General features: G+C 34.9%; 2 protein-coding genes and 1 pseudogene across 2 annotated transcripts; 1 reads left to right on the forward strand and 2 right to left on the reverse strand.

Moving 5' to 3' along the window:
• Positions 1–238: 238 nt before the first annotated feature.
• On the reverse strand, positions 239–1,241 carry LOC126782786 (auxin-induced in root cultures protein 12). Its single transcript, XM_050508099.1, is given in 2 exon segments — positions 239–683; positions 686–1,241. Coding segments are annotated over 2 exon segments (732 nt in total). The 5' UTR covers positions 1,209–1,241; the 3' UTR covers positions 239–474.
• Positions 1,242–13,737: 12,496 nt separating this feature from the next.
• On the reverse strand, positions 13,738–16,932 carry LOC126783691 (protein NRT1/ PTR FAMILY 4.2-like). Its single transcript, XM_050509204.1, is given in 6 exon segments — positions 13,738–14,090; positions 14,093–14,454; positions 15,597–15,709; positions 15,807–16,211; positions 16,299–16,516; positions 16,759–16,932. Coding segments are annotated over 6 exon segments (1,569 nt in total). The 5' UTR covers positions 16,877–16,932.
• A 96-nt stretch (positions 16,933–17,028) lies between these two features.
• LOC126784060 (ADP,ATP carrier protein-like) lies at positions 17,029–19,498 on the forward strand (annotated as a pseudogene).
• Positions 19,499–21,938: the final 2,440 nt, after the last annotated feature.

The following is a 21,938-nucleotide window of genomic DNA, read 5'->3' on the forward strand; positions in this document are numbered from 1 at the left end:
TTTTGGGTGCACTCTCTTTCAAAAAAGAGACACATTTGTCTCCATGATACAAATTAAAGTGACACTATTTTTTTATAGGTTGAGCAATAAATAAAACAAATCGGTCTGGATTGGAAAATCCCTTTGCATATTAATAAGTCAATTTTGGACATGTACCAAATTAAAATCGCACGGTATAGTAATTATTCTCACAGATCTGATCACATTTAATAAGCAAATAACTCATTTCTCAAAAGGAAAAAGTCTACCATATATCATATCATATTATTGACAAATGAGTGAAATGACAATGATGAATCATCAAATGGTACATTTCGTGACAGATCTAGATCACATTTAATGAGCAAATAATCAATATTATTCTTCCATCTAAAATTATATGAAAGCTCCATGTGGGAGGGATTACAAGAAAATCGAAAATTTCTGAGCCAAGTTCAAAAATAACAAAACAAAAGAGAAGGTGAAGGTCCAAATCTAGAAAACAATAAGAGTGGCAAGGACCAAAACCAAAATAGAGAACAAACTCACGTGTCCTCCATCCCCAATCCTCAATGGCGCTCCACTCTTACCACTCGTGGTGTTCGTGGCGCTGCCACCACTAGTGGCGTTTGTCGTGGAGGAACTGCTGCTAGTTCCGGTGGCCACCAAGCTCAAAGGACCGAACGCTGCAAGATTTTTGGCGCGAAGTCGTGTTTCATGAGATAGCCAGTGGTCTTGTTGACTCCAGGGCCGACCTGCCAGACCTGGTTCACTGTCTCCGCCTTCTCGGGAACTTTAACAGTGGCGAAGAGGGTTAGGGTTCCATTGTTGAGCTCGGCGCTGGTGTCCCAGAAGTCGAAGGCCAACTTTCCGGGAGTGATGATGCTGTAGGAGGTGATGTTGAGGGTTTTGATGGTGGGGGTGCCGTCTTCTTTGGTGTAGGCGATTATGGACTGCGCGCCGGACATTTTGGTGCCGGTGGGGTTGATGGCCCATGCGATCCAGCCGCCGAGCTTGGATGGTGCGGCGACGAAGGCGATGGCGAGGGAGGAGTTGGTGGCGTTGTAGGTGTAGTGGAGTTGGGCGTCGAGGGAGGAGAGGACGGTGCAGTTGGCGAAGACCTTGTTGTTCTTGAACTTGGTGGAGGAGCAGGCGGTGGCTGCCTGAGAGGGAGAGATTAGAAGAACTGAGAGGGAGACCAGTAGGAGGAGGGGAGAGAAGGAAGCCATTGAAGCGAGAGAGAGAGGGAGAGAGAGAATAGTGTTTTGATTTGGTAATGTAATAAAGGAGGAAGCTCTAAGTAAGGGTTATTTATATCCATGGCAGGAGTGAAGTGTGGAGATAAGCGTGGAGCTTCACTGCTTAAAGTTTTTAATTGGTGCTCAAACATTAGCTTATTTGTATTTGTGTCTTGTGTACGTCTTATTCGGGACAAAATTATTGATCTTTATTTGAACGTGGGAGATGCTTGATATGCGACGAATAAGTAAATCCAAAAAGATACTTAGCTAGTTAGCTTACAAAGGCGCTAAAGAGCTAATGGAACTGAAAACTGAACGTTGTCTAAAATAACGGTTAGCTTCATAATACGAAGCAAACCCAACTCACGAGCACTAGTAGATGAAAATATCTTAGAATCGAGACCTCAAAAAGGGGATTAAACTGAGGGAAACGTGTGGCCGAATTTTTCCATAATGCAGAGAATACCGTTAAAAGAGCACTCGGGGGGCAGTGAATATGAATATGGGGGTAGTTGGTGAATTATAATGAATTCATGTGAAAATTCCATCTAACAGACGACTTGGTTTTTTCTGGGTCGACTGGTAGTGGCAACAGGACTTGCTTTGCCTCCACTTTAATGTTGGAGACGACTTTCTTTTTTATCTAAGATAAAGCAAATATAATTGACTAAAAAAAAAGATAAAGCAAACATGTGAACAAGACGACCTGGAATATGATTCCTCTTCTTTGTGTAAACTGCACCCGGGCATTTAACCTAGCTTTCCGGGTTAGAACTAAGGAAGGCAATGGAGTATGGATGGAAATAATGTGTACGTATGAAAATGTTATATCCTTGGATGATTCGATCTTCTTTGTAAGAGAATTAAAGAAAGGAATGAAATTTCGGTTTTCCTAAAAAGATTAGATAATCACTTGTCTGAATGGAGCAAGAGTAGTTGAGATTATGCATATGACGTAGCGTTTGGATAACTTGGACATGCCGTAATCCAGATGATTTCTTGAATGCCTAACACTTCAAACTAAAGAAAGGATAGAAGAAATAGTTCATGATATTTTGATTTTGTTAAATTTATTAAAATTAAAACTTTTTCATTCCTAGTATGATGCATGTGTGTGAATGTTGAAAGCATGCATGCTATGTGTTTCATAAGAAAATGGGGTATGTGTCTATATTGCAATCTTCTCTTTATATGAATGATGGAAAAGTAATGGAATTGCTTTTCGATTTCGTTTTCTGTTTTTACCTTAAAATCACATGTCAAATTGCATAAGAAATTCAGTACATAGCTGAGATACATTCTTAAAGTTTTGCTAATTAGGTGACAAGTGGATAATCTATATTATAATTAACAATTTTCATATTATACAATATTACCGATCACCACAGTATGCTGATCCGGATTTATGTATAAATATAACTATCATATTTTATGATAGAAGCCATAACGTAGTACTTTAGGCTTACTTTTGTTCGTTCATATTTTGTTTCACTTTTTACTCCTAGGGTACGGCCGAACATGGTACGTATGAAGTATGAACATGTAAGAACGAAAAAGAACTTATAAATCAAAAGAGCACTGTTAGCACGCCAGATTCAACATCATAATCTTAATCGGTATGCACTGTCACATTGTTACGTCAGTAGTTAAAATAATTATTAAATGTTATTTTTAAATGAAAAGACAATCATATCCTTGTTAATCCAACGGCTCTATATCATTATAAAAATTATATTTTTTGGTTCTTTTTTTATATAATGCTTTTAAAATATAATTACAATATGTGTGTGTGTGTGTGGGCGAGCGCGCACGCACGCGCAAAAAATATTTTCAAAATTAAATTCATCTGATTAAAATATATACGTATGTATCCTAAATAATTTTGTTAGAGACTTTTTCATTTTTTTTGTAATCTATTTAATAATTCGATAGAGAATATATGGTAATTGTAGTAATTAATTATAGCTATTAATATAATTAGTAAATGTAAATAAAATTGAGAAACTGAAAAAGTCATTAATTAAATTTGAAGCATTTCTTGACATATTTAGTGATAAAAAAAGAGTTTTTTTGGGTAAGATTCTTAATGAAGAGGATACACAAATTCAACGATAATTAATTAATTCACTTAGATGAAAACGTTTTTGTAAGATTATTTTATTTTGGTAATTAATTATCCCTTAATTATTGCTGAAATCATATTTAATAAATAAATGATAAAAAAATCAAATTATTTACAAGGATATGATTGTCTTTTTATTTTAAATTAAAAATTTTGTAATATTTTAAGAAAAATATTTTGGAGCCATATCCGGCGTCACAATCCTACATGTCATGTCATATCACATTGTCATGTCAGCAATTACAATAATCATAAAAAGTCGTTTTTGAAAGAAAAGACAATCATATTCTTTTTAATTCAATGACTCTAGATTATTATTAAAAAAATTTGCAGTTCTTGTTTATATAATTTATTTTTTCAAAATTCTTTCAAAAAATGTTATAAAAAATTCAATATTTACAAAGTATGCTTGAAATATATAAATATATATATATGTACATATATGTGTGTGTGCGTGAAATATATATATATATACACTCTCTATCTAGAGTGAAGTTCCAATTTTGGCACATTTTTCGGTCAAATTGTTTCACCATAAGCGATTCAATATTTAAGTATGTTATTCAAGATCATATCTACAAAGTTTCATCTAATTTGACAACGATTTGAGCTTTTAAAATTGAGATTTACACGAACGGTTCACGTTGAACATTTTAATTCATTCATTGATTTAATCTAATTTCAATATTTTAACGATATCCGAATTAGATGAAATTTTGTATAAATGATCTTGAATAGCATACCTAAATATTAAATCGCTTATGGTGAAAAAAGTTGACCGAAAAGTGTGCCAAAATTAGAACTTCACTTGGTAATTTCAAAGTGAATCTTAACTCTTAATAGAGACTGTATATATATATATATGTGTGTGTGTGTGTGTGTGCATGGGTGTCTATATGGTAATTGTATTAATTAATTATAGTCATTAATAAATCGTAAATGTAAATAAATTAAATATTAGAAAGTTATGAATCGTAATTATGATATTAATTAAGATATGTATATTATACGAAAAATAACATTTGTTACCTTACCTATCCCCTTAAATCGATTATACCCTAATAAAAGAATATTTTATTTCAGAAAAAAAAAAACAAAAGAATCTTACCAAAAGTATGCATCTAAATAAATGTTGTAAGGTAACTAAATCGTTTGAAATTTTAAAATAAAAATATAAGGTATCCGAATTATATATCTCCATTAAAATATTTCCTTAAGAGAAACACAAATTTTTCTTAATTTAATAATCATAATGAATAAATTAAATGTCGTATATATCGCATGTCGTAATTATATTTTAGAAGCATTATTGTGATGAAAAAAAATGATAAAAAGAAAAATAATTATAATAATTTAGAACGGTTGGATTAACAAGGATAATATTGTCTTTTCATTTAAAAATGACATTTTGTAATTATTGTAATTGCTTACATGACAATGTGACGTGACATGCCATATTATAACGCCAAATTGCTTATATGATTGCGGCACCGGATTTGGCGTCATATTATGGCGCCCTAGCATTTCTCATATTTTAATTACTAAGGTGGAATAGTGATATAGCATGCCACGTAAGATTATGACGCCATATTGTGGCGCTAAAACATTTTCCAAATCAAAATACTTTGTCACTTATGGTAAGTATATAGCTGGAACTTAATCTAACACACCACGAGACTTAATTCTCCGGATGTTGAACTTCACTCCTTTTGTTAATTGATAATGCGAACGTATGCTCTCGGCTCTTCTAACGTGAGCCTAAAGCACATTTATGTATATAATATTTTCAATACATTTGAACGTCTTACACTCCCAATTGCAAGTTTTCAGCTGATCTTTTCGTCTGATTCAAATAAGGTGCGGTTGTTGTCATCCTACAGTTCATTTTGTTCACCCCACAACCTAATGATTTATTGAAAGACTATAATATCCTGATGTAAAATTATTGTAATAGATAATAAGTTATTAAATTTGTGATTTATTTTTGTTTATTTCACAAAACACACATATATTAAATAGTTAAAATTGAAACTAATGAAAAAGATCGAAATCCTTATACTTATGCAATATTGTTAAATTGAAGAACGTGTTTTTGTTTTTTATTAGGATTTTAGACTTCAATGTGATCGTTGTTTTCTTAGCTGATATTTGTAACTTTAACTAAATTATACTATTGATATACATACAAATGAGAAAACTAAAGTACGTCATTTTATATCTACAAAACCTGGTTACATGTAGTAGTAATTGCAAGCTTTTTTCTTAATATAGATTGTCAAAATAAATCTGAAATAAAATCTGAACATGATAAGTTTAGAATTGAAAAAAATTGTGTAATGTAAGAAGAGAATGTAGGATGAACAAAGCAAGCTTAAAATTAAAGAAATTATATTGAGTTATTGAAAAATGGGTAATTAAGTATTATAATTGAGTGAACAAAGTAATTTGAAAAAAAATTTACGTGAAATAAAGAGAGAATGTGGGATGAATAAATTAACATGTAGGGGTGACAATAGCCGCACCCTTCAAATAATCTTCAATAGTAGAGAATTAACAAATACTTAAAAACGGTAAAGATAACACTACAAAGTCATTGACTCTCACATGCTGTTGCCGTCTCCAACTATTTTTCTTTTCAATTTGCACCTTATTTTTGGTGTTTGACTACCTAACTTGCACGTTATTGCAGCCAATGGATCCCCCAATCTCTGGGTTTGAATACTTTGCGCGATGATCGATCTGAAAGGTTAGCAACTTATTCAAGTCTGATCACCAGGGAAAGTAAGAGACCAATTGATAATGTTCAATGAATTATGACTAGAATTCTTACAAAGATGGTAATCTTTTCGAAAAGAGCTTTTTGAATGAAGAACATCTTTGTAGCGTACGTAGAGTAGTTATGTATTGGAATAGATCTCTATGTGGGAAGATCTTTGAGGCGTAGCAAGTATTGTATGGAATCTTTTTCTTTGTTAGTTCGAATTAAAGATTTGGAGGCAGTAGATTAGTACATGTCTTTTATTAATTGGTATGATGATATTCGTTTATTTTCGAAATTTTCAGTTTGTATCGAGCCACACAACTCTAACAATCTATACGTACATTATATGAGATGCAATACTACTCTATCACCGATCGTCACTTTACTGAGTGATAATATGACTTATGGAAACTCCACTTTCAATCTTGATTTTTCATGAGTCACTCTAAATATATGACTTGTCCCAGTCTACATTATGTTTTTGATAATAGCTAATTGTTATGTAACCTTCAGGCATAATCAGTTAAGGGACAGTTTTAATAGACTGAGAGGCAAATGCATCTCAACCATATGTACCAAATCTAAAAATATAAATGATAACAACTGAAAATTCACTTGTTGCTCACATTAATTATCTTAAAAACTCTCTCTTAGGTGAGCAGTCCTTTTGTAATTTTGTAACCTTCAAATAAATGGGTAGAATTCTGACTATGTAATGACATCTTCGTAGCGAAACTGTCAACACGACAATGCAATATATGTTGGCAATTAATTCAAGAGCTAGCATTGACAGTTTGATAGAGGATCTAAGTAGATGGAGAAAATAGCAGTACAAAACCGACAAAAGTGTCGGTCATTGTTTGACATATTGCATATACGTACTCCAGCTAGGATAATTTTTTTCTTAAATTGTTGAAATTTAAGGAACAACACCCATCGAAGACTTCAGCACACCCAACAGCTACGTTTGATTGAAGCTTATGATGCGACACATTGATGAACAATTGAACATGATCGATCATTGCCAGGATTTGATTGGGTATACCCCAAATTCAATCATGAGGAGATGAAGAAAGGTCCACCGAGCAACTGTTAGTTTGTTCCATAAATTTATGAGGGATTTAGGAAACATGTATGATGAGTGTTTTACTGACGAGCTTCAGTAAGTATATATAACTGGGGATTGGGGAAAGTTATATCAAAGATATCGAGAATAGGTAGTGGAGTCGGGAATTCGAACTTGTATAGTTGTATTGTTTTACGTTCTCTTTTACTCCCTTGTAACACACAGAATGCCTGATGTTGTGCAACGCAAAACTCATCATGATTGTGCTTCCATTGAGATCTAGAAGGCCAAGAATAGTGATTGTTTCCTTAACTTGAGCTGCATTGAACTGTTATCAACTCATGCTTAATTTATCTAACAAAGTATCAATATCATAACTTTAAGTTAAGATAATTAATCATATGGTGCTATCTCAAAGGCAGTAATCAAGTCCATGTTTAGTTGTTTACCACGCACTAATCACCAGCTTAAGAGTCATACTTTAAGAGATGATAAAAGCCTATTCAAACCCGCAGTGATGTAAAAGTTCCTAGCATTCATGATTTTGTTTGAGAAAACCTGGACATATGTGAAGATATATTGGCCTTCATGTGTTGATGGAGTTCAAAGTCAATCAAGCTTGTGACAAAGGAAAGAATGGAAAGAATGGCCGGATTAATGAAGGAGTTGAAGTTTCCTACTTGGACTAGGAAAGCTTCATGTCGAAAGGTTTCTTGCCATATAGGTTGATATTTCCTTCTTTATTTTTTTTATTCATATGGGTAGATCTAGATATATTTGAAAATGTGTTTTCAAGTATATTTTCATATTTATTAAGAGATAAAGGGTGAATTGTTTTGGTTAGTATTTGATATAGAAAGGGAGTATGGTTTCGTTGGAAAAAGATATTGGTGAGTTGTTTTATTCCTTATTTATTTGAGATTTGTATTCAAATAAGAAAAATTCATTTTCTAGATAAATATGATTTAGAAAGGTTGTTATGGGGTTTAATTGTAGTTCTTATCTAGAGAATAGAGGGGAGACAGCTTTTATTTAAATGAGGATGGTGCTAGGATGTTGGCACGCATCACAGACATAGAGAGAAAAGAAAAATAGTTTTTGTAAGTGTATGAGATGATATCTAACTTAGTCAAAGTTATAGCCTAGATCAGTCTTGTGTGGCAAGAGACCTTCGTGGATTCAAGAGATCTTCGTGGCTTCAATTATCTTTGTGGCGTTAACTGTCACATCTCGGGACCATTTCCAGTCCCGAAATGCAGTAGTAATCGCCGTAGTCCTAAGTTAGTACCAATCGATACGGGATCCTACGCATCGACATCGCCAACTTACGACTACAATGCTATGAGAATAAGTAAATAACAGTAAATTTGGGTTAAAAACAAAGGAAGCTAAATTTATTGAATAATTACGAATAAGCGAAATGTAGCAAATAAAATGAAATTCAAGTATGACATGAGAAAAATGCGTCATCATAATAAATACGGGCCAAAGGAAACAACTGCACAACTAAAATGAAAAGTAACAGATTATGCATTGTGCAATTGTTAAAATAGAAACAAAGATCGGGCAAATAAGAAATCACATCGGAAGCTGGCTCCCTAGTATCGAAAGTGAACCACGAGAGATGCAACGCCACTAGCACCTAGTCCAAGTCCTCGCGAACCGGCTACCAGGTACCTGAAAAGTAAGAGTGATCACTCGTCCTCGCTAACTCGATGCGGGTGAGACGACCTAACTGTAGTTAGGTTTGAAAACCATATATATATATATAGTCTCTATCCAGATTGAAGTTTCACTATGAAATTACAGAGTGAAGTTCCAATTTTGGCACACTTTTCGGTTAATGTTTTATCACCATAAGTGATTCAATATTTAGGTATTCTATTCAAGATCATCTCTACAAAATTTTATCTAATTCGGACATCGTTATGGTATTGAAATTAAATTAAATGAATTAATTCATTAAAACTGTTCAACGTGAACCGTTTGTGTAAATCTCAATTTTGAAAGCTCAAACCATTGTTAAATTGGATGAAACTTTGTAGAGATGATCTTGAATAACATATCTAAATATTGAATCACTTATGGTGAAAAAATTTGACCGAAAAGGTGCCAAAATTGGAACTTCACTCTGGATAGGGACTGTATACATATATATAAATATAATAGTATATATATAGACCGTTAGCGTAAAAACACGTAACGAAAGTCAAACCGAGACTATAACAAGTCTCGTAAGGTTTATGGCAAGTCAAGTAAAATCATATAGATGTAAAATATGCGACTCGGCTCGAAAGATCAAATGCGCCAATGAGGTATATCCAACCCAACCGGCTCTAAGGTTCGCCTTCGGGCGAACCGAGAGCCATTAATGTACTACGGTGCCAGACATCAGGACACGGTTATCACCGTAGTAATAAGTCACACAGTGCCGGACATCAGGACAACGAAATCACCGTGATGGTGCTCGGACATCAGGATGTGGGATTCACCATATAATAATAAAACTTGCGGTGCCAGACATCAGTACACGGAATCACCGACTTATAAACATGCATAAAATAAAAAGGTCAGTCTCGAGACAATATGACCAAAATAAAGTGCCAACGAATGCAACATGCGATAAAGACGTATAGCATCTACATTATATATATAGAATACCACTAACCCGGAAGGTACCGGCTCACCCTAGCGAGCGGCTCACCTTACCTGATATAGCAATGCCGAAGTCCGCGCCCCAAGTCTCACTCCTCGTGCTCCGCGTAGAATCAGGTCCCACAAGCAAGTCTCATAACTAAACAAATAGCGAAAAAAAATAAGGTTCACGACGGTTTTAGTCCATTTAGTAATTCATCGTCAATTCGACTAGTTTTACTACCCGAGTCGAGGTCTCGGGATGATCAGTTGACTTTTCTAAAAGTGAGTGTGAATTTTTTTTATAGAAATTCGTATCTTAGATTTAAGATGCAAATGATCGATAAATGAAAATCTTAAATTTATCTTTCCGGCATTTAAATCTTTCATGCTTAAGAGTTCCTCGATTTCTAATCCGGGTGGAAATCAAGTTTAAGATTTAACCGTAGAGCTAAAATTACATTTTAGCGAAAAGTTACTAATTTTCCTTAATCCAATTTAAATCGAGAAACTTAAAGGTAAAAAGATTGAATCGAGATTTAGGTAAAATTAAATTAATTACTGTTTGGGTAAAATAGTAACTTTTCAACTTATTTACTACTAAGGGCAAGACCGTAATTACTGAAAGTCAACAGGGTATTTTGGTCACTTCACATGAGCAATAAAACAGTAAAATGGTAACTTTAGAAACGGTAAAACCATGGTTTTTGACCTTGCCTTTCTGATCAACAATCCTGCCAAAATCTATAACCACAGTCGTTCCAAATCAACATGCAATTATACAAGAAGCATCACAACATCAAAGCACACACAGCCATACCAAAATTGAAGAGGATCAAAGTTGTTTTATACCTCAACGAAGAACTACGACAAAGGCAGTCGCCGCGGTGCTCTATTGCTGCCAATCTGAGCTGCTGCTGCCCTTCGTGGCTCTCATCCAAGCTCCCAACATTGATTTGAGGCCTCGCAGTCCTCCTCTAGCTTGCCTAAGTCACTGGTTCATAGAATCGTAATCGCTAGAGCTTCAAGCTCAACGGCAGCGAAAAACAAGAAAATAGGAAGAGTTTAGAGATTTGTTTCTAAGGATTCGTATTGAGATGAGTTCAGAAATGGGGTAGAGATTTCGATAATTACCAAAGGTAAGAAGATTGGATCACCGAAGCTCGAAATCTCGCCGGAATCCTCAAGATCACGCCGGTTGTCCTCCTCTTGATTCGATGGTAATCAATCTCAAATCTCACATGCAAGATATGGGTTTTGTAGAGAATGAAGAAATAAATCGAATGGAGGTGGTCTCATGGCCTGGGTTGGCCAGAAGGCGGTGCTAGGCGGCGGAGAAGCCGCGTCGGTGGGGTGAGCTGCGTTGCAGCAGGGAGGGAGAGAGAAAGGGACGAAGAGAGAGAGAGAGAAGTCATGGTGTGTGGGTGTGTATCGTAGTTGGGTAAAAATATAGGTTGATCTGACGGTCCAGATCAATTCGCTCAAATGGACGGTCAAGATTTAAAAACAGAAAATATGAAATTCTTAAAATACGTTTTAAAAGAGTTAACTTTGTAATTGCGTAGAAACTTAACCGAGTATCGGAACAATATTCCACGAATACTCACGCGCTCGTGACGACGCATAGTTTAATACGAAAATATTAAACTACATTTTTTTGACATCTCGGAAAAATGTCGGTTAACGCGACAATTTTCGGGGACTCACATTAACATTCTTCATGTCTTTGTATTACACTTGATCGGGTTCTTTAAGTGTGAAGGTTTTTTTTTGAATATATTACGTACCATTGATCATTCGTTGTTAATTATTTGTAATATTTTATTCAATAATGAAGTAAAATTCTTCGAATTATTCCACTGCTTATCTCTTAACTATTCTATCTAGTATTTTCAATATTGAAAAGAGTTGTACAAAGTTCTTATTAGATAATTACTAGCCTTGAATATATATTTGATGTTTATAAGATACGATGAAACATACAGTACTGTTAGGTTAATATTAACCTAGTAATGTTTGCCTTATTCTTATTCTTTTGCTTTATATTTTTGTATATCTATTTATTTCTTTTTACGTTTCCTACTCATGCTAGGAAAATGTGCAAATGATCGGAAACACGTCAAGAATAGTGGATTTAGCGCACATTATGGATTTGGGTGAAAGTTTCAAGCCAAAAAGAGCAAATGTGGAGATTTCATAAGAAAAGAAAAGTCAACGCCGGAAAATGCCGGTTAAACTCCGGCGATGAGAAGGTGGTTGCCGGAAATGGTGGTGGTTAAAGTCAATAAGTCAATGAAGCATATTGGTGAATTATGAATTGTAAATTTTAATTTACAATTTAAATTCAAAATAGAAGAAGACAAATGAAGGAGACAATTTCAAGAACAAGATCCACAATTTGTGCTTCTACATTTGTCCACCATATCTAACCATTCATCCCCTTACATCTCCACCATTCATTTGTGACCTTAAGGCCTTTAAATACCCTCATTCTTCACAAATTCGTGCATTCTCCTTCACCACACTAAAACTCCATCAAAACTTCATATTTTCCATAGTTTTAACATAGTTTTCTTAGGCCTAAGTCATAGATATCAAGTTGTGCAAAGAAAAGTGTAAAGTGTCTTGAGTTTTCACCAAAAACTAAAGATCATTTACACCCTTGATCAATCACAAACTTGTTTCATAGATTTGGGTCACTTCACTCTCTTTATCCTCTACTCATACTCTTTCTCAACCCTTGTTCTTTGTTCCTAGATTGTGTGGATAAAGTATGGTGTTCATGGAGTTCTTCTTTTGTTAGAACCCAGTAATATCATACTTAGAAGCATTTTCTTTCTTATTACATCTTTGTGGGTAGTAAACCTTTAGAGGTACGGTTTGGTATCATTTGTACCAAACCCTTGGTAATCTCTTCTCTCTTTACTCTACTTCTCTTTTGATGTATTTCATTTTCAAGGGTGTTGTATTTAATGGGTTGTGAGTAGTTGGATTTGAGGCTAGGCTAGCCCTAGCCAAACTCATGTGCTAATGAATTCATTTTACTTTTAATTGATGTTGATGCATGTTGAATCTATGGGCTTCTACACTTAAAATGCTTACTAAATGTGTTACTAGTTTTGTCACCTAGAAACATGTTTAGGTAATTAATGAATCGGAACTTGAACTTGACAACTTCTTGAATCCGTGAGCATGGGTAGCCTTTAGGTGGTGGCTTAGTGTTTCTTACGGGAAATACTAAGTTGCTTGAATTTCTTACCATGAACTTAATGCTTGTTCCATGAGTGTAATTACTCTAAGGGGGTGTTATGCTTGTGGTACATAGCCCACTTGTATTATAAGGTAATATAATTGGGACTAAGGTTTTGTGATTTAATTTGGCTCCAAAAGACTTTGTTAAATTACATGATTAGTTGGTTTCTTGGTAGCTTCACCAAAGCACTAGGGGAAGTTTGTCAAACATGTTATGCATTAATCTTGAGTTACATTTGTGCATGAGTAAGGCTAGGTGCAATGCCTAAGTCTCTACTCCTCTTTTGATTCTATCTCTACATTTACCTTTCTTTGTTGTTTTAGTGCAAGAATTAGTTTACTTAGCTTAATTCTAAAATCAACCAAGTCGATTCACTACCACTTGTTAATACCATCTCCATGATTCTTAGCTTCCAAAGGGCTAAGGTTGTGAACTTGTAAAAAGTTAGAATGCATGTTTTTCTAGTTTTTCTTGCGAAAATCTAGTTAGAGTTGAGTTTTCCCCAATCCCTTGGGTATGATACTCTACATTTTCCCTTACTAAAACTTGACCTCCTATACTTGGGAGTAGGTAGTTTCACCCATAAATACACATAATCATACTTAAGTGATTCAACCAACAAGTACTTATATATTGACTTTGTTACAACAACTGAACAAAGATGCTTCAAAATGGTAATATCTAATACCTCTTGGCCCAATACATGTAGTTCAGAAAATTGAGAGAGTTGAGAATGCTCAGAAGTGTGTAAAACAGATCCAAGCGCCCATGATTCCTATTCATTCCTCCAAGCCACTCTTTCCCATATCTTCCACTAACTGAATTTACTGTGGAAACCAGCACTGAGCTCAAGAAGTACCCCATTGATGTTGAGCACCATGATAAAGCAGTGCACATACTTCTCATGCTGCTAGGTGCCACAGAGTAAAAGAACTCGAGCATTCCTCCAAGAGTGAGCATATCAGACACTCCCAGGAACAAGAATTGCCACCCGAGCCAAAACATTGATATCACATTGTTATCAGCAGCTCTGCACGCCTCTTAGCTTCGACTAGAGCAGCTATCGCCATTGAGCCTGATGCTAGTGCTAGCCCTAGTCCGATCCTCCAGAGCGGTTTGAAAATGATGTTTTTCACAGAATTCAATCGTTCGTATAGGGGAATGGAGGATAGCATGATGATCAGAGGGATTACTGTTAATGACGGAGTCAGAATTTCAAAGTTATGTAGTTTTCTATTCATTATGCTCCCTTGTACCACAGAGAATGTTTGAAGTTGAGCAAGGCAACAGTTCATCATGATTGTGCTTGCAAATATAAGTAAAAAGCCAAGGAAAGTTCTTGCTTCCTTTACTTCAGCTGCATTGACACTGTTGTCTATTAATGCTTTGTCCAGGAACCTGAGAAATACTTCATGTTAAATAACACTAACAGATAGCTAGTACTAACATCATGATGCAAGATGCATGGCCGGCCCTGAGGGATGGCAAGCAGTGCTCACACTGGGCCAGGGCCCAATTTGTTTTCTTCTGTTTGCTTAACATTGTCGATTAATCTCCTCTTTTTTTTTGGCTTTTACAATTGCATTGTTTTCAACAAAACTTCACTTTTTTCATGTTTTCGTCATCTTCTTCTCTCTTAAATTCTTAATCTTCTCATTTCATTATGAAGAAGACTAATTGCAATAATCAAAGAGTTCGACTGCCGATTGATGTTCTCATAAATTAAAATTTCTTTCTTTACTAGCTTTATAAATAGATAGACTTAATAGTGATTTTTCACAATTACTCTGATATTTTGAATTTGACGGCTTCAGTGTTCGGAGCTTTATATAATCCCATATATTTTTTTCTAATTTTGCCAATGAAGAAGGTTTTTTTAAAAAAATAATTTTTTTTGTACAAGGGCCCATTTTTGTACGCACGAGGCCTCGAATCTCTCAGGACCGGCCCTGGTAAGATGTAATGTAATCATGCCTGCACCAATAACAAATTTAAGAGCAAGCTAGAGAAATGTTAGAAACCTATCTTTAAATAAAAGTAGGACAAAATACTGGTCACTCATCCAATTTTTAGTAATTCGACAATTTAGTCATTCATGTTTCAATTTCAACTTATCACTCCTTCTATTTTCAAATTTTAAACAATTTGGTCATTATGTTAAGTCTGCGTTCAATTCTACTGTTAAGTGATTTTTTTCCCTCTTATGTAATGTTTGTTAAGTCAGCAACTTAGCGGTGCAATTAGACGGAAACTTAACGGAATGACCAAATTGTTTAAAATTTGAAAGTATAAGGAGTGATCAGTTGAAATTGAAACATGAAAGACTAAACCATCGAGTTATTAAAAATTGGAGGAGTGACCAATTTTTTGTTTATACAATTAATTTTCATGATCACCCTCAAAGATCATTGTTGCAAGATATAGAATTGAATGGTTTGCTCATACAGAAGTTACAACATATATACATAATGGAGGATGACAACAGAGGGATAAAGTTCCTCCCAAGAAATGGTCGAGAAGATAGGAGTAGAAGAAGTTACCTAAACTTGTGATCACCATCGGCTCTGTTCAGGTTGAGTGCAGCTACTGCATGCTGGTTCCCCAATCCCTCGTCCGGTGCGGCTTTCCAGTTTCGAGCAGCAGTAGTAAGTACCTGATATGCATTTCCAACACAGAAAAATCAAAATGCAACTACAGTCTATTTCCGCTCCAATAGAATTTTCTATTTCATTTTCATTACTTTAATTTACCTTGATGATCCTTGTTAATGCACTCCCAGTAGGTCGTTTGTGCTTGTAGATTGGACTTCCACTGATGAAAAGAATAAGTGCAAAGCTCAAAACTATAACTGTTATGGGAAAGCTCCAATTCCAACCTTTGTTCTCTTCCACCCAGACCATGACAGTTGCGCTAATGAGTCCCCCAGTTTACAAGGAAAAGAAAAACCAGTTGAAGAAGGAAGAGATCTGTCTCTGGTTACTGTGATCAAGCTGATCAGCACCATGTGCAGGTAAGTTGGCATTGATTCCAGCAGCACCTGCAGCAACGGCATAAATGCCAGTGTACAGAATTGCTGCTTGAGACTGAGAAGGCTTAAGATTCAACGCCGGCCGCAACCTTGTGCTTTGTGATTGGATTGTCAGCAAGATTAATCCCTGTATATAATTTGAGTAAAGAGCTTGGTTAAGACCGCTTAAGATTAGATATGATAATTTCATAGACTGCAAGATGGCCATGTTAACCAGCAACTCGATCATGCAGGAAAGGACGAAGGTTGTGAATCTAGTGAAGAGTGAGTCACTGATAAAGCCTCCCAATATAGTGAGCATAAAAGAGGAACCCATGAAATTGGTGACCATATTTGCTGATTTAGCTGGCGGGTAATGCATTGATTTAGTGAAGTGTGTGACAAAGTTACTAGCATTGCATAAGAACACCATGTTGGTCAAGACCTCAACAACTGCAACACAACAAGAAGTTTATTGTGACCAATTTATGTCATCCATCAATCATAATAGTTCTACACTTTCGTATAAAAGTATCAAATTAAGGTCAGCTCGATCCCACTAAATAATCTGTATGAAATATGCCCTGTATTGGAGATGTGAGATCATTGAAGTCATCAATTCTAATATACTAGGTTCCTCAATATTCAGTGTCAGTATCAATGAATAATGATTAAGATGTGCTGGGGCAACTTACCACATGCAAAGGCAGCTGCTCTAATTCCACCATGGATTTTAAAATTTTCCTTTCTTCCTTTCCAATCAACATACTGATCCTCATTCTCTTTCTGGTAGATATCTATCTCCATACTCATCTCTAAGCCCTCAAGTGATCAAGTTTCCGAGCTTATACTACTATTAATTATTATGAAGACTGATGGTTTATACAACTGGAATGGGATATTGAAGAAATGAAGCAAAAGAAGAAATTGAAAACAGAGATGATTGAGTTGGCGCGTAATCAGATATGGATGGAATAGTGGGGATGATGAAGACCTACGAAGTGAAAGTTAAAAAGATGGAGACCACTTTCATGGAAAGAACATATCTGCATGTTGAGAAATAAGGCTATGCAGACACTTGTTTCTAAGAACTGGATGAAGATTGTGAATGCATATAGGATAGAATTGGGCGGATTGATGAGAGAATCCAGCATTGAATGCCTACTCAATTACTTGTGTGACAGCTTGAAAGGGTTTTGAAAGGTAATAGATGGTCCTATACCAGTGCATTGCTTGCAGAGTTTTATTTGAAGGTTAGAAGTTAATAGTTAATACTTAATACCATTAATTAGTTTTCTTCTTTGTGCGTTATACACACAATTTAGTTTCCTTCTAAATTTTGACTACTTTTAGAATTCTAGTTTTGCCGTTTCTGTAAACCAAATGCGTTATAATTAGTCTAATACATTGTATGATCTGTATCAATAGACATGAGACATGGTCACATGGACTAGTAGTATTGCAATGTACCAAGAAACGCAAACAAAGAAGTGTACAATATAATTAATGATGTATTCAGAATAAGCAATTGGAAAATTGAAACTACATTTTGACCTAATTATTGTTTGAGAAATTACAGTTGTAATTGATAATATGGAACTCAAAATCAATTGGAAATATAACACATTTTGGCTCTAGTTGTGGGATATGTCACATAGACTATATACCATGTACATATAATAAATTGTTATTTTCCTGTCATAATTATTTTTTATGGGGGGTAAATATTTAATTTCTTGCCTTTTCTTGTAGATTTATTTGTATCCTCATATACTTTGATATTAGTAGTTCAATCTTACTATTTAAGTTACGTATATGTACTCGATCAAAAGATAGAGTAGTCAGTCGTCGGTGTCTTATGAACAGTGATTAATTATTTAAACCCGCTTGAGGTGGAGCAAGGATGATTTACTACTCACATGGCGTGTTTGGTTACTTTGAGCCAACTATAGAGATTTATGATTGAGATGTTAGTTTCTAGTTCTAGTTTTGTTAATTTGTTAGAAATTAATCATTTCGCAAACTCTTAATTATCGTTGCTTTCGATTAAAGAGTGAGAGTTTGTTTATGTTGTTTCGTACATTATCTTTCTATTATATGACAATTCGTCGTTCTTAATATCTATATATATATATATATACAGTCATTATCCAGAGTGAATCTTCACTATGTAATTACAGAGTGAATCTTCACTATGTAATTACAGAGTGAAGTTCCAATTTTGGCACACTTTTCGGTCAAATTTTTTCACCATAAGCGATTCAATATTTAGGTATGCTATTCAAGATCATCTCTACAAAATTTCATCTAATTCAGACATCGTTAAGGTATTGAAATTAGATTAAATCAATGAATGAATTAAAACTGTTCAACGTGAACCGTTCGTGTAAATCTCAATTTTAAAAGCTCAAATCATTGTTAAATTGGATGAAATTTTGTATAGATGATCTTGAATAACATACCTAAATATTGAATCACTTATAGTGAAAAAATTTGACCGAAAAGTGTGTCAAAATTGGAACTTCACTCTGTAACTTCAGAGTGAAGCTTCACTCTGAATGGAGACTGTATATATATATTATGTATGTGTAAAGCGTGTACCGGCACTATTTACTACAGGGACAGGCTGCCGATTCTCGAGAGCGAGCGGCTGTGCTTGATGGACTTGCATCAGCTGCTATTGTGAAAACAGCTACTGATCCAACTGACAGTGTCAAGATCCTAATACAGAATCAGAATGAGATGGTAAAAAATGGTCGTCTTTCGCAACCATACAAGGGGATAAGAGATTGCTTTGACCGGATTATCAAGAACGAGGGTGTCAACAGTCTATGGAGAGGAAACACTGCTAATGTCATCAGATACCTTCTTGGCCAAGGGTCAGCCATTATCTACAACCTTTTGTACAAGGCTTCATTCAACAATGATAACCAATTAGTGGGGAACCTAGCAGCAGGTGCTGCTGCTGGTTCTTTGCCTCTTATTTCTTTGTATTCTCTCAACTATGTAAGAACACATTTGGCAAGTGACATCAAGGCCACAAAGGGCGGTCAGAGACAATTTCAGGGATTGTTTGATATGTTACGAGGCACGTACAGGGGATTCAGTATCTCTTTAGCTGGGGCTCCTGTTTACCGCGGCCTCTACTTTGGACTATACGATTCTCTGAGACCTCAAGTACTCCCCTGAAAAGCCTAATTTATTTTCTTGTTTCTTGCTGGGATGGGGAGTTGCGACGACTACTGGATTGGCATCGTACCCCGTGGACACAGTGCGAAGAAGGATGATGATGTCCTCTGGAGACGCTATTGGTACATTTGAGCGAATTATAAAATATGAAGGTGTCAAGTCTCCGTACAAGAGTGCGGAGCAAATGTATTGCGTGGTGTCGTAGACTTGCAGGTGCTTTTATGCTTGTTTTGTATGACAAGATAATGTTTCCATGGCAATCGCAACCAAAGGCACTGTAGCTGCCGTCTACATGTTTATTAGAAGGAGGCTGAGCGGGATCGGATCCAGGATGACTAAATTAGAGATGTTTGAAATTTTAAATCAAAGAAGAAAATAGTGAAAATATCAATAGTGCCAAATAATTTTATTAATTGAAATAAAAATGAATACGACAAAAAAGTTAAATTATCTAAATTTAACTCTACGAGTCGATAGTTCCTCAAACTCTCTTATCACCTCATCATTACCTATAGACTCAGCATACTATTTCTCAATATGAAAGACCATACAATCACCAAGAAACTCATCTTCCATCTTATTTCTAAGTTTATTCTTGATGATGTTCATAGCTTAAAATGCCTTTTCAGTTGTTGCCGTAGAAACATGAATAGTCAAAACTAAACAAATCAATCTATAAAGCATAGGAAAAAATTCAGACTTCCTTGTTATAACCAAAGTGTGGCACACATTAGCAATGGATTCTAATTTCTGGAACTTTGGATCACGTTGCATATCTTTCTCATAATATGTAACGACCCTAAAATTTCAAGCTTAAAAACTCAAAATTTCAAAGTCGTTAAGCACTAAACAATTTCAATGAAATCGAAATCATTTAAAATGCACAGCGGATCATTACTGAGTTCTTAATACAACTCAGAAAACCAATTATTACAACCCAAATTTATAATTCAACATTACATAAGATGGAAATGTAATAATCCTCACAATCTCTCACAAAACTCACAAATAAATCCACACCAATTCTCACACACAAATCCAAGTTAGAAACCTCACCACAAGCAGGATACGAACGACTTCGAGTCTCCGGAGTCGTAACTCAATCACCACTAATCAACACCTGCGGAATTATCCCCTACACCATCGAATTGGTGCACCGGGATTGTAAACACAAACCCGGTAAGCTTATAGCTCGTATGAGTAAAATGAAAATATAATTCGCATATCAATATATACGAAAAATCATAAATCAACAAATATAAATGCCCTCATGAGTCAATGGACGGCCCATCTGGTTGTCCCAAAAAATATATGAAATGAAAGTACTCATGAGAAATCGGGCAACCCTTCTGGTTACCCAAAAACATTTATCATACGGGTACTAATGAACGCTGGTACACATCTGTTACCCCTCACGTAGTACACCGCTGATATTGGGTAACCACCCGCTACCCAATATCCAAAACAATCTAAGTACTCATGAGCCGATAACCACCCGTTACCTCACATGCAGTACTCTGGCAGACAGACTAGAGCTCTAACTGTATCGTAACTTTCGCCCGGCCAAAGGCTAGGTTCCGACTTGCCCAACACGTACAATAATCTCACATCATATTGTACCAAAAATCAAGTCCGAAGACAATCAACATTTTAACAATCTTCATGTTAAAATCCACGTACAATAATCTCACATCATATTGTAAAAATCAAAATCACATGCTCGATAATATCTTGTCATCGAAATGACATCATCACGATAAAATCATAACAGTATATTATATAGCAAACTATATATATATGTACTTATTGACCATTTATACAATATATATATATAATCCATTATATCATATACATGTCATAATTCATAAACACGTCTAAAGACAAAACGTTTAACAACACATTAAAATCACATACAATAATCACACCTCATATTGTACAAATTAATTCACATGCTTGTCATATAATTCTCGTCATCGAAATAACCAATTCCAATGAATTCATAACAGTATATAATATAGCAAACTATATATATAAGTATTTATTTACCATTTATACAAATATATATATATTCCACTATATCTTATACATGTCGTATTTCAATATTTAAAACTCTTGCAAAAATCTTGAATTCACCGCAAGGGTAGATTCGTAAATATGTGAGATTTTACTCACCTTATCGACTCGAGCGTAATTCCGAAATTTCCGAAGATAATTCATTTCCTTGATTTATCGATCACCTTGAAAAGATAAGAAAAGAATTTAGAAACGTTTCGTAAACCTTTAAATGCTGAAACAGTAATAATCGGTTACTGTTCAGCAATTTTCGGTTTTACGAATTTGCTGTTCACTGAGTACTATTCACTGTTTTACTGGCCACTGAATACTATTCACGTATTTACTGGTCACTGAATACTATTCACGTATTTACTATTCATGTATTAATGTACAAATACACATCCAATACGTATCTATGTACGAGTACATACTGTTTATGTATTTCTGTACGTATAAATACTATTCAAATGTACGTACTGCCTCAGTAAATAATAATTACCGAATTACCCTTCCAAAATTACTTTTTACCTTTACTAAAAGTAATTTACATTTACATTTACCGTACGTAAATGACCTTTTTACATTTATCGTACGTAAAAATAAATTACAAAATTACCCTTTTTCAGAAACA

This window comes from Argentina anserina, chromosome 2 (genome assembly GCF_933775445.1).
Source record: "Argentina anserina chromosome 2, drPotAnse1.1, whole genome shotgun sequence".
Lineage (NCBI taxonomy): Eukaryota > Viridiplantae > Streptophyta > Magnoliopsida > Rosales > Rosaceae > Argentina > Argentina anserina.